Genomic DNA, 14,386 nt, shown 5'->3' on the forward strand with positions numbered 1-14,386 from the left:
GAGTGTTGACTTTGTATCCAGCTATGGTGATTCATTTGGTTATTAAATCTAGAAGTCTTTTGGTGAAGTTTTTGGGGCCTACTGTAGAATATGAATATATATATATATATATATATATATATATATATATACACACACACACACACACACACACACATGTGAGTGTGTGTGTGTGTGTAATATGATAATTTAATTTCTTTCTTGCCTAGGCTTATTCCTTTTATTTAGTTCTCTTGACTAATTACTCGGGAAAATGTTTCCAGAACTATACTGAATAAGAGTGGTGATAGTGGATATCCTTGTCTTATTCTTGATTTAAGCATGAAAGGTTTCAAAGTTTGACCATTTAGTATGATATCAGCTGTTAGTTTGTCATAGGTAACTTTTATCTGATTGAGATAAAGACCATATATTGCTATGCTTTATTTCTCTTTATATTTCTATTTTTTATTTTAAAGAGAATAAAACAAAACAGTGCAAAACAAAACAGAACAAAGTAGAGCAGACTACAGCAATGTAAGTAATACAGGACTTCACAAAAAGACAGCAGCGGCTGCCATAATGTCTCTCATTTTCTTTGAAATACTTGTCCAAAACTTCACATACAATAAGTTAATACACATCAAAATAGTACAAAAGCAATCAAAACACAAGAATGAGAGCTGTAAGGGCTTTCAAGACAGGACACTGGGAAATCAATAATGGCTACCATAATGTCTCTTTGTTTTCTTCAAAATAGCTGTCCATATCTTCACATATATTGAAATTAAATAATTGAAAACAGACTAAAACCAATCAAAATTAAGAATAAAAGCATCATTAGATTTTGAGTCAAAATGATAGGCCATCATCAATGCCTACCATGGTGTCTCATTTTCTTCAGGGTAGTTGTTCGTAATATCACACATACTAAAATGAATTCTGGTAAATCCTTTAGATGACATTCTAGAAATATGCAAGTCTATACATGTACATCTGTCCTTCCTGTATTACAGGGAAAACCAACACAACCAATAAATAATTATAACTAAGAGCCCAAAACAGTAACAATGTAGGCTTTGAAAACAAGGTGGGAGGAATATTATGAATTTTGTTGTTTTGCAGTTATTTTCAAAAGTTCTATGCAAGTTGCCAGATAAAGTCATGCAAAAATTCCATTGATCTAATCCTACAGATGTTATCTATTTTGTTCCAAGATATAATAGAATTAGTAGGACAAACATCTTAGTAATCTTAAGTGTACATACACAAATTGTAATCTTATGTTATAAGCATGGGTGCACATACATCACTGTGGTAAGATGTTTTCAGTTCTTCTGGGAATATGCCTAGAAGTGGAATAGCTGGGTAAAATGAGACTTCCAATCCCAGATTTTTGAGGAATTGCCAGACTGACGTCCACAATGGTTGCACGTCTATACTCCCACCAATAGTGCAGGAGAGTTCTTTTTTGCCCACAGCCTTTCAGTATTTTTTAATTGGTGGTTTTTTTGATCCTGGCCATTCTTTCTGGAGGTGAGATGGAAACTCAGAATTGTTTTAATTTGCATTTCTCTAATGACCAATGATGTTGAACATTTTTTCATGTATTTACTTGTCACCTGCATTTTTTCACCTGAGAAGCATGTTTTCATCTCAGATGTCCATTTTTGGATTAAATCATTGAATTTTGGGGGCCTGATATTTTTAAAATTCTTTAATCTGGATAGAAATTCTTGGCCTGAGGAACAGTTGACTAACATTTTTTTCCCAATTCATGGTTTTACTTTTCACTCTGTTGGAGATTTCTTCTGACATGCAAAAACTTTTTAATAAAACGAGATTCCAGTTGTTGATTCTGGCAAATATTTCCCATGTTGTTTAATTTCTGTTCATGAATTCTCTACTGACCTCTATCTCTTCAAGATTTTTACCTACTTTGTCTTACAGCAGATTAAGGGTTTCTGTTTTAATATTTAGATTATTGATCCATTTGACTTTAGTGCACAGTAATAAGTAAGGGTCTAATTTTATTTTTGACATATTGAAAGCCAGTTTTCCCATCACTACTTAGTAAAGACATTATCTTTCTTCCAGTGAATTTGTTTGACCGCTCTGTTAAAAGGTGACTGCGTGTGTTTCCAGTTGTGGTTATATCTTCCAATGTATTCCATTGAGCTTCAGGTCTGTTTTTATTCCAGTACCATGCTGATTTTATCACAGTAGCTTTGTAGTACAACTTACTCTTCTTTTTCTAGATGTTTGAGGTGTAGCGTTAAGTTGTTTATTTGAGTTCATTCTGTTTTCCTGATATGGGAAGTCACTGCAATGCATTTCCCTCTGAGAACTGATTTCATTGCATCCCACAGATTCTGGCAAGATGTATTCATATTTTCATTTGCTTGTAGATATTGTTTAATTTCTTCTGTGACCCATTGATTGTTCAGGAATGTATAATTTAATATCTATGTGCTTATGGAATTTTTGACCTTTTTCCTGTAAAACTGAATGTTTTCTGTTTATTAAGTGTTAGGCATAAAGACTTTTTTAAAGTGATCTTGTTGAGGTGGAGATGTGCTTACAATTTTGAGTGGACAAGACTTGTAAACTTCTAGTTTTCTTTTTCCCTTCCTGGTTTTCCTGCTTGATGCTCTGTAGTTCATGGTTGAAAAATTTCGCACTTCCTTTAGGTAATCTGCAGAGTTGTCTCAAACACTAGAATACTTAAGACCATACAGGAGTATCTCCTGGAAAAATATCTATACAGGTTGTTGGATTTAGATTTATTGTACTGTTTTGGTAGGCAGGAATCATTATGATATTTTCTGCTGACTGTATACCTACAACTACAAATTAATTGCAATTATTTGCAAAAAAGAACAAAGCAGACCACCTAGTTAGGGGACAAATGTCGCAAAAAGTTTTCGACAGATTAGAACAAGAACATTTAACAGGGTTTAAAATAAATATTTATGATATGTATACATATATATATATACATCTATGTGCATGCATGGATGTGCATATCATTATGTTTTCAAAAAACATTTAAGTTCATTTTCTTATAAGTTAGCATTTTTTAGTATTAAATTCTCTTTAGATATACATAATGATCACATTCATCTTAGTTTTATCAAATCCATCTATTACCAGCAACATATCTTGTGGGGATGCTTCTGTAATGTAATTTTTAAAAAATTTTATTTAAGGAGAAAAAAAAGCAGAGAAAGGGTACAAGTTATACAGATTTACAGAAAAAATTAAACAGTAGGAAATCACTAGTTAATGGATTACATATTGTCATCTTAGAAATAATTGTTCAAGTCACAAAATTAAAGCTTGTAAAGTGTACATTCCAACAATGATACTGCAAACAGTTCTGTTCAATGATCCAATAAAACTCAGTGATACCATTTTCTATCTTATACACTTAAATATACATGCAGTTATATAGTTTAGAGCACTTTCTTTTCCTCTCTTTTGTACAATGACTATTACACATTTTGGGTTTCATCGCTCTCACGGTTCTTATGTAATGTAATTTTTTTGTCTTTTTCCTTTGCTTTGTGTTCTATTATGAACTTTAGAAAGTGTTACACTTCATTTCTAATCTTAATTTCATTATTTATTGTTAAGGACTAGCATCATACGGTTTCAGAGGCCAAGTTTAAATGCCAACCAATGTATCTCTTACTGATGGATTTCTACCTTTCCTGCCCCTTGCGATGATTTCACAGAGGCACAACCTTACCAGGGAAAAGCATATGATACAATTTCTCACTTTATTGTTATGAAACACAAATTTAACACTCATTATATCATGTATATGAAAATTAGTAGAAACTATGAACAGATATGTGTTTGAATTCCAATAATTGATTTATATTCTACTTTACAATGAATCACTTCCATTTTTCCAATAAATAATCAGTCCTATTAAACACATCATGTTTCTCATAAGATAACTTCTTAAAATTATTTCAGAAGTCTGTCTTTTAATCAATAAAAAGTCAGAGACTCTGAACTCCTCCCAGCCAGAGGCAACATCCAGGCTGTGCCAAACTCAGGGTCCTGTTCTGCCTATCTGCATGGGTCCTGGAGGTTCTGAACTCCACCCAGCAAGGGATAAGGCCCTGGTACCACACTCTAAGAGTGCACGCTCCCTAACTTCACAGGGGATCTGAGCTCTTCCCAGTCCAGTGACCCAGTTCAGTCCATCATGGGAATGACTGGACAGCTTCATTGGTCACAGAGGTATTAAGCCTAGCCAGCCCAGAGCTCCATCAGGGAGCAACAATGGTCTTGGAGAATTTGACTACACCTATCAGAGCACAAAACCCCATCTCCATAGTTCAGCAGTGCAGCCCAGCTAGCCATATGATGGGTCAAGCATGTTAAAAACTCCACCCAGCCAGGAGCAACACCCCAGCAACATCTGCCAGGGTGGCACTCTCACTAATTGCATTATGCAGAAGCTCTGTACTCCTCCCAGCCAGTGGCAAGGCCCAAGTAGTGCCACACTCGAGGTCTTGCTCCACCTATCTGCCTGGCTCTCAGAGGTTTTGAACTCCATCCAGACAGGTGCTAGGCCCAGGAAACATAGTAGGGGTGCATGCCTCCTAGTCACCTGGGTGCCAGAGGCTCTCAACTCCACTCAACCAGGTTCTATTCCCCCACAACACACTCCTAGAGCCTATCCCTGTTATCAGCAAGAGAATCCAAACTCTGCCCAGCCCATCTACCGAGAGCAACCCAGCACAGTACATCAGAGGAACACCAGTCAGCCTCATGGGTCACAGAGCACAAGGATCCAGTGCCATCAGTTGGGGTGCACCCTGGTGACCAAAGGGATATCAGAGGGTTGGAACTCTACTCAGTGCAGCACTCCAGTGCAAACCATCAGGAGGGTGTCTGACTAGACACATGAGTCCCAGTAGAAAATGAAAGAATGAAAGAGAAGAGGCAGTCTCAGTTCTCAGGTCCACCAAGAACAAAAACAGGAAACACTGAAATGGGAAAAATTGGAAATCACACAACTGAGCTTTCTGAAATGATAGCAACTGAAGTAAAGGAACAACTCCATGAAGCTATACAGGAAATCAGATCAGAAACAATCTCTCAGGTAAACAAAATGAAACAACAAACATTATGAAAGTAATTTTAAGTGTATCTAAACAAGATCTAGATAAAAAATCGAAAAACATAAGAAAATGATGTGAACTTTGAATGAACTATACAAGACAGAATTAGAATGCATGGAGCTGATTCAAAGGGATATTTAGGAAATTAAAAATTCCATCAAAAACTGGCAAAAAAATTGGAATGAAGCCAAAGAGAGATTCTCAGACATTGAAAACATGATGGAAGTTGATGATCATGAAGGAAAAAAATCTCTTAAAAATAACAACGAACCAGGGAACAATTCAACAGCTCAAAATGCTGTAAGGGAAATGATATAACACTGATAGGTGTCAATACAGAAGTACAGGTCAGAAAAATGACATAAAAGGACTACTTACAGAAATAATAGAAGAACTTTTCAAAGCACAGAAAAGAATCTGATATCCAGATAAGTGAGGCATATCGAACCCAGTTAGCTATACCCAAAATAAATCTTCATCCACACATACAATAATTAGGATTTCACAAATTCAGTACAAGGGCAGAATACTATTATCTGTCAGAAAAAAGAAACAGATCACCTATGAAGGAAAGCTCATCAGAATCAGGGCAAACTTGTCAACACAAATGTTCAAATCAAGAAGAGCTTGGGATGAAATATTTCAAGTCCTAAAAGAAAACAGCTTTCAACCCAGATTGATGTATCTTGCACAACTATCTTTGAAATTTGATAGAGAAATAAGACACTTTCATGACAAAGCAAACAAGAAATTCATGGCCACCAAACCAACACTACAAAAATTACTGAAAGACACTCTAGTAAGAGACAAAGATAACTACAATCTCAACAGCAACAACAAAAAGAAACCACTAAGCAGTACAGAAAATTGAACAGAAAACGTAGAAAACCAGCAATGCAACATAACATGACAATGATAGGTCAGTACTTATCAGTTATATCCATCAGTGTAAATGATCTCAGCTCACCAATAAAAAGAAACAGACTGGCAGAGTGGATTAAGGAACAAAACCCAACGTGCTGTGTTTAAGAGACACACTTAACTCAAAACAAAATCCATAGACTAAAACTCAAATAATAGAAAATAATACTGTATGCAACAGGAACCCAGAAAAAAGCAGGGGTAGCTATTTTGTTTGCAGACAATGAGAACTTCAAATCAATAATTACCAGAAGATATAAAGACAGTCACAACATACCTGCTAAGGAAAAATTCAAGAGGAAGAGATTACAAACATAAATATATATGCACCAAATATGGGAGCAACCAAGTCTGTAAGACAAATTTTAATAGACATGAAAAGCCAAATAAACAGTAATACAATTATAACAGGGGACAATAACACCCCATTGCCACCACGATACAGATCAATCAAGCAAAAAATTAGAAAAAAATAACCGAACTAAATCAAACTTGAGAAATAATGGACCTAGTACATGTGTGCATAGTATTGCACCCAACTGCATCACAATCTACATATTTCTCAGCTGCACTCAGGTCATTCTCTAAAATAGACCTTACTCTCCCCTCAGAACAAGCTTAAGTAAATAGAAAGGACTGCATACTACCTTATCATAGGGAAAAAAATGGAAATTAATGACATAAAAACCCTGAAAAAAACCACATAATCTCATGGAAACTAAATAACAATCTGCTAAAAACCAGTGGGCAATGGAAGAAATTAAAGAAAAAATACAAACAATATCTACAAAATGAAAATGAAAATATAAATTACTGTAACCTATGGAACACAATTAAAGCAGTCATCACAGGGAAATTTATAGCACTGAACTTCCACATTTAGAAAAGTGGAAAGAGCATACATAAACAACTTAATGCTGCAGCTCAAACTTCTAGAAAACGAGCAAGTCAAACCCAAGCTCAAAATGGCAGGAAATTATAAAGATCAGAGCACTAATTAATGCAATTAAAACTAAGAAAACAATACAAAGAAGTAATGAAAGAAAAATCTTAAATCCATAGAATGAAATGAAAAAGGTAAAATCACTAAAGACCTTGCAGAAATACAGAAGATCATCAATACTTACATTGAAAACCTTTACTCTCATAGGTTCAATAACAGAAGAAATGGACAGATTCCTAGAAACATATGATTTACCAAAGCTGAATCAAGAAGATGTAAAGCTGTTGAATAACCCAATTTTAGTTAATGAAATTGAAAATATAATTATAACACTACCGACAAAGAGAAGCCTAATTCTTGATGGATTCACAGCTGAATTCTACTAGACATTGAGAGAAGACTTAATTCCAACATTTCTCAAACTCTTCAATGAATTTGAAAGGGAGACAATTCTCTCTCACTCATTTCTGGAAGCAAGTATTACCCTAATACCAAACCCAGAGAAAGACCAACCAAAATAAGAAAGTACAGGCCAATATCCCCAATGAACGTAGACGCAAAAATCTTCAATAACATACTGGGAAACAGAGTTCAACAACTCACCAGGAAGATTATAAACCATAGTCAATTGAAACTTACCCCAGGAATGCAGTGATACAAATCAATAATCATAATAAACTTTCTCAACAAGGGAAAAGACAAGGATCACATGGTCATCTCAATATTTGCAGAAAAAACTTTCAACAAAATCCAACACTCTCTCATGACAACAAAAAACCCTACAGAAAATCGGAATACATGGTCTCTAACCCAATCTGATAAAAGCCATATATGATAAGCCAACAGCCAACATCTCACTAAATGGACAAAAACTGAAAACTTTCAATCTAAAATTAGGAACAAGACAAGGATGTCCATTATCACCACTCCAATTCAATATAGTTCTGGAAATATTAGCTAGAGCAATTAGACAAAATGAGAAATAAAATGTATAATGATAGGAAAGGAAGAAGTTAAATTACTGTTATTTGCAGATGATATGATACTCTACACAGAAGACCCCCAAAAGTCCTTTAAAAGATTGCTAGATTCCATAATGTAGCTAGATACAAAGTCAACACTCAGAAGTTAATAACATTCCTATACACAAACAGCAAACTCCCTGAGAGAGAAATAAGAGAAACCACATCATTCACAGTAGCACCCCAAAATGAAATATTTAGGAATAAATCTAACAAAAGAAATAAAATGTCTATACAGTGATAACTAAATTACTCTGAGAAAGGAAATTGAAGAGGATTTCAGAAAATGGAAAGATAGTCCCCATTCATGGATTGAAAGAACAAACATTGTGAAAATGGTCTTTCTCCTAAAATTGTTTTACAGAGTTAATACAAGTCCAATCAAAATATAACTAGCATATATCATAGATCTAGAGAAATCACTTCTAAACTTCATTTGGAACGAGAAGAGACCTAGAATAGCAAGGGCAACCTGGGCAACAAAGCTAAGGCAGGAGACATCACAATCCCTGACTTGAAATTATATTACAAAGCTATTGTGATTAAGTCAGCTTGGTGTTGGAAAAAAAGACCTGAAGATCAATGGGATATATTAGAAGATATAGAAACAACTCCCTTCATACTAAGCCACCTTATCTTTCACAAAGGTGTTCAACCCATTCACTGGAAGAAAGGTAGCCTCTTTAATAAATGGTGCTGGAAAAATTGGCTCTGTGTATGCTGAACATTAAAATTGGGCACATGTCTTTACCATGCACTAAAATAAATTTGTCATGGATCTATGATCTAAACATTAAAATAGAAAAATTAAATTTGCTGAAGGATAGAATAGATAAAATTCTTGAAAATTTTGGAGAAGGCAAGGGCTTTATGAATAAAACCCTGATCATTCTGGAACTGCTACAAATAATCAGCTCCTGGGATCTCATTTTATTAAAAAGCTTTTTCTCAGCAAGAGAAACCAACAGCAGAGTGAAAAGACAGCCCACATTGTGAGAAAAAATTTTTCTAGCTGTTCTTTACACAAAGCATTGTTATCAAGAACATATAAAGAACTAAAAAAAAACCTACCTCCCAAATTTAAAGACCCATTCCAAAAGTGGGCATCCAAGATGAACATACACTTCTCAGATGAAGAACAAATAAGTATACGAAAAAAAATAATGTTCACCATCACTGGTTATTTGAGCGATAAAATCTAAAACAAAATTGAGATTCCATCTCACCCTAGACAGAACATCTCTTATCAAGAAATTAATTAATAACAAATTGTGGAGGGCCTGTGGGAAAAAAGGAATCCTTTTGTACTGTTGGCGCAAGTCCAGACTGGTAAAACTATTCAGGAATTCAATGTGGAGATTCCTCACACATGAGAATTGGAGGTTCCGTTTGACTCAGCTATTCTGCTTCTGGGTACTTCCCCAGAAGAATTACAAATATCACAACACAGTGATATATGTTGACCCATGTTTATAGCAGCACAAATTGTAATAGCCAGATCTTGGACACAAACTAAATGTCCATCAACCAAAGAATGTATAAAAAATATGTCGTATTGTTATATAATGGAGTACTACTTTATCATAAAAAGGATAAACTTCAGACTTTATAGATAAATGGATGCAACTAGAGACCATATTCAAAAGAGAAATAAATCAGATGGCATCATACTATCTCCCTAGTATAAAAACCTCAAAAAATTAGATAGCCAGATAGCTAGATCAATAGCTAGGTAGGTAAGTTATATATCTGATAATTAAGATAGTTATATTACTTATTACTAAATCATTGAAAAGACAGACTTGTGCTGATATTCATTGAAAAAGTAAATACAAGTATCTTGTACCTGAGTAACTAGTTTAAAGACAACAATCCAAAATATATTAACCATTGTTACCCTCTAATTATCGAGTTTTGAAATTTTCTTTTACTTTTTTCACTTCAAAATAAAAAATCCTCAGCATTTTATCCTTCAATGCAGTTAGATACACAAAACTAAATACATCGTTTTTACAATTTTCAAGCATGCATTAGTATCATTTTTGAAGAAAAAGTACTCTTTATCCAACTTTAAAATTCTTTCAACTTCCAAAATGAAACTTGGCATCCATATGAATTCCCTCTTCCCCAACTAACCATTATTCTAATTTGAAACATAAAAAAGACCCAAAGTTCTGAAATCAAATAACCAAGAAAACTTAATGTATTTAAATGCGAGTTAGGGTGTTTAATTTCACAATATTTTCAAACCTACATTCAAAATGGCTCAGAAACATCTTGGGATTACACACTCTAGCAGAGAATCCTCTTCAGTGTCCTACTGATGTCTCTGTTCCTCAGGCTGTAGATGAAAGGATTCAGCATAGGAGTGACCACAGTGTACATCAGGGAGGCCACCATGCCCTTGATAGGAGAATAGGACACATCTGAACCAAGGTACACCCCAAAGCCCGTTCCATAAAATAAGCAAACAGCTGAGAGATGAGAGCTGCAGGTAGAAAAAGCTTTGTACCTCCCCTCGGATGATGGTATTTTTAGAACAGAGGACACAATTTTATAGTAAGAGAAAAAGATCCCCAAGCTGGGAAATATGCCTAAGATGACGCCAATGATATATGTGACCACGGTGTTCAATAAAGGATCAGAACATGACAGGCTGAGCAGTTGAGAAGGGTCACAGAAGAAATTAGCAATTTCCATATGCCTGAAGCAGGTAGACAGCAAAACAGTCAAATTATGCAGTTGAGAATCCACAAGGCTAAGAAAGACAGATGCCAAAAGTAATAAGGCACAGCCGTGTGGGCTCACAGTGACAGCATAATGCAGGGGGTGGCAGATAGCCACAAAGCGGTCATAGGCCATCACAGTAAGAAGCATGTCTTCCATACAGCCAAAAAGGACAAACAGAGACATCTGTGTAAGGCACCCCACGTAGGAGATGACTCTGCTGTGAGTTAGGATATCCACAATCATCTTAGGGACCGTGGTGGAGCTGAAACAGATGTCAACCAAGGACAGGCTGGATAGGAAGAAGTACATAGGAGTGTGGAGGTGGGGGTCAGAGCTGACAGCCAGGATGAGGAGCAGGTTCCCCAGCACAGTGACCAGGTACATGGACAGGAAAAGTCCAAAAAGGACCAACCGCAGAACTGGGTCATCTGAGAAGCCCATGAGATGGAATTCTGAGACATGTGTTAGATTGTGCATTCTGATAATGCTTGAACACCTTTTCAGAAAGAAAATTCATTAGAAAAGTGAAATAACACAAAATTCTGCATATGTTATATATACAAATATCTCCAATGAAATTCTACCTATATTAAGGCTGAAACTTTCAACAATTGTTTCTATTGTGACAACCTTGAATGTAATAACATTTTTCATTACTGGGTGGCTTGCTTTCCAATGTCTTCCATACAGTCCTACATTATATATGCTCTACAGCACAATGTTAGGAGACCAAGAGCAGTAGGCTTCAGAAATCTAAGAGACCAGTACTTTCTTGAAAAAGAATTGAAAGAATGTTAACCCATCATAACACATCCTTCTTTAAAAAACATGATTCTTTTGAAAGAAAATAAAATGCATTCAATTATAAGTTACTTTCATCTCACAAAATAAAATGCCCCTTATCTTCAGGTTTTGGAAATATTACAAACACTAGGATTGCACTATCTGAAAATAAACTACAGTGAATTTGGCCATTGTCAGAATACACTGTATTCAGATAGTTACCTGATGTGAATGTGTATCCTTTTTGATTTTCTGATTTCTGTGCTGCAGTGTGATAAGTTCTCATTCACCACTTGTGTATGCATAGTTTATTTAACATGTATCTCTTCTTGTTGGCTCTAATGTTCTTTCATCTGTGTTAATGAGGTTAAAATAGGTGCACATAATTTTATGTTGGTATGACAAAAAAGGCAGCATTAATCACAATGTACTTTCCAGAGGTCAAACAATAACAATGAAAATCACATTTGATGATTTAGTTTTTTAGGGGATTTTGCAATAATACAATGCCAAGAAGATATTTGATAATTTAACATCTCTCGGTTCTGTTTACTGATTCAGTATTCCACAGTGTTGTAGTAATGTACTTTATTATTTTGGTTGACATAAAAACTGCTATGTGCCATGGGAAACATGAAATACAAAGAAAATCTGGGTGAATTCCATGTTTCTTAATTCTAACTGACAGGTTTAAATTGGAATCCTTCCAGAAATAAATCTTGCATTTCTCTTCTTTCAGATATGTGAAAGATCCTTGGATTCACATTTTTGTCAAAGCATACTTTGATAAATTTGAAAAAACACACACAAAAACAGTACATTAAACAATGTAAGCATATTTGCAAACTCATCTGCAGTCAGCAAGGTATATAAAACATGGTAAGCACATATGTAAATAATGTAACCCCCTCCTGGAATAACAGAAAAAATATTTACCTTATGTGGTTGAAGTAAAAAATGTTTTCAAAATAAATCAGGATTCATCACTCTTGCATGTAATATATTCATCCATGTAAATTTTAAAATATCCACATGCTGCAGCTTCAGATCATGAAATTTAATCTGAAATCTAAATTTCAGGTTCTTGTGTTATTCTCTTACATTAGATTTGAGAATCAATGTCTTAAATATATTTTAGATTTTAGAAATACCCCATTAATATCCCTACAGATGCATACATGTTTAAATCTATTTGTTAGCATTTACATCAACTCCGATATTTTTTTTTTCTTCTAAATGGTCACCTAAGAAATTTGGATTCTTGCTATCTTTCCATTATTTCATTTTCTTACACTCTTGTCCTCATAGGCATCTATTTATATAAATTTTATGGATAGGGTTTTTTTTTTCCTTTCAGTGTTTCTTGGTTGTCACTGATTTATGAACCCAGAGTAGTTTTTTTAAAAGCTCACCTAAGGAGTACCTACAACTCATCTAGCTTGTTTAGGAAAAAATCATTGTGCCTAAAAGAGAGTAGATTTCATGAAGTGATTTTATCTCTCCTTCAGCTATTGCCACCATGATCAGATAGGTAATAAGACATCATTTAACTTGTAAGTTTATTGTTTTCATAATGTTTTGAAACTTCATGTGCCTTTCTCCTGGTCACTCACATGAAAATTTGTATACACTGTATTTGTGAGTGGTACTTCTCTGATTTCCAACCAATAATGTATGTAAAATTTCAGATTCTTTGCTAAAAACAGTGAGTGAGACAGTATAATTACAATCTTTGCTCTTGAGATATTCGTTGAAAATATCCATGAAGTTGGTCTGGTAATTTTCTCTATATGACAACATACAGAATGTTGCATTTTCATCATATGAGAATAGAATTTGCATTTTGCTACACTGGTAGATCCTGTACCAAGAAATGAGACTTGGGAAATAAACGTTAGTCCTGCATCTTTGTTCTGCTAAAATTGTCAGATTGTTTGTCAGTCTCTCTTCCTCTCTCTGTCCATAAGGCCAGAGGAAAACAAGGACAATAACATTATCTCCCCATGTGGTAACCACACAGAGATTGGAACTTTAATATTTATGACCTTTTGTTTCATTACAAACTAATTACATGAGTAAGCATGCTGGAAATTTGCCAATAAATAGAATGAACTGTCCAAAAAATCAGAGACTTGAAAAATGTGAAGTTATTTTGTGCATCTCAAGCACAAGTATGTAGTCACCTGCTCCTGTCTCTTTGCATAAAAAGAATACTCCATTATGTTTTCATATTTTTATACAAATGGAATTAAATGGTCTATAAGGCTCATATGTCAAAAATACTTAGTGCAGAAATAATTAAAATACACAAACAGATTCTGTCAAATATAGTAAAATATTTTCTTATCACAACAGAGAAAGTTTTTAGCAGAGGTTCTGAGTCTAAATTACTAGTGCAATAGAGTTTCATATTTAACTCTCAAATTTTATAAAGAGGAGTGAAATCCTGACCTTCCTTAACCTCACTTGAGGCTGTGTGGAATTAGTAGAAAAAGGGGGAGGATACGGGAAGCTACAAAATTGTCCTTCAGTGGTGGCAGGAGAGAAACTGCGTTGGATGACGGCTTTTCCTTGGTGGATGCAGCAGATGCCGGTCATGACTCTGCTCTTTGAGTTTCCACAAACCTCCAACAAGAAAGACACTTTGAACAACAGTTCCCTTCTGGAGTGACACAGAAGTCAAAGTATGTGAATAACAATCTGCCAGTGGCAGTCTTGTACAATTCCACGTCTGTTTAGGACAGTCCAATTCTTGTGCATCACTTTTTCCACCTTAGAACCTACTGCAGGGTCCATTAAAATGACAGGTTTTCCATTTTCTATAAGCAATGATAATGTGGGTACTCATAATTACAGGAAGACACAGC

At 34.9% G+C, this 14,386-nt stretch overlaps 1 protein-coding gene across 1 annotated transcript; it reads right to left on the reverse strand.

Moving 5' to 3' along the window:
- Positions 1-10,298: 10,298 nt before the first annotated feature.
- LOC100735505 (olfactory receptor 7E24-like) lies at positions 10,299-11,263 on the reverse strand. The gene has a single exon (XM_003461724.3). The coding sequence runs from the start codon at positions 11,211-11,213 to the stop codon at positions 10,299-10,301; it is 915 nt and encodes a 304-aa protein (XP_003461772.2). The 5' UTR covers positions 11,214-11,263.
- Between the last annotated feature and the right edge of the window lie 3,123 nt (positions 11,264-14,386).

This window comes from Cavia porcellus, unplaced genomic scaffold (genome assembly GCF_034190915.1).
Source record: "Cavia porcellus strain 051 isolate PalLab524CR breed Dunkin Hartley unplaced genomic scaffold, mCavPor4.1 scaffold_17, whole genome shotgun sequence".
Taxonomy (NCBI): domain Eukaryota; kingdom Metazoa; phylum Chordata; class Mammalia; order Rodentia; family Caviidae; genus Cavia; species Cavia porcellus.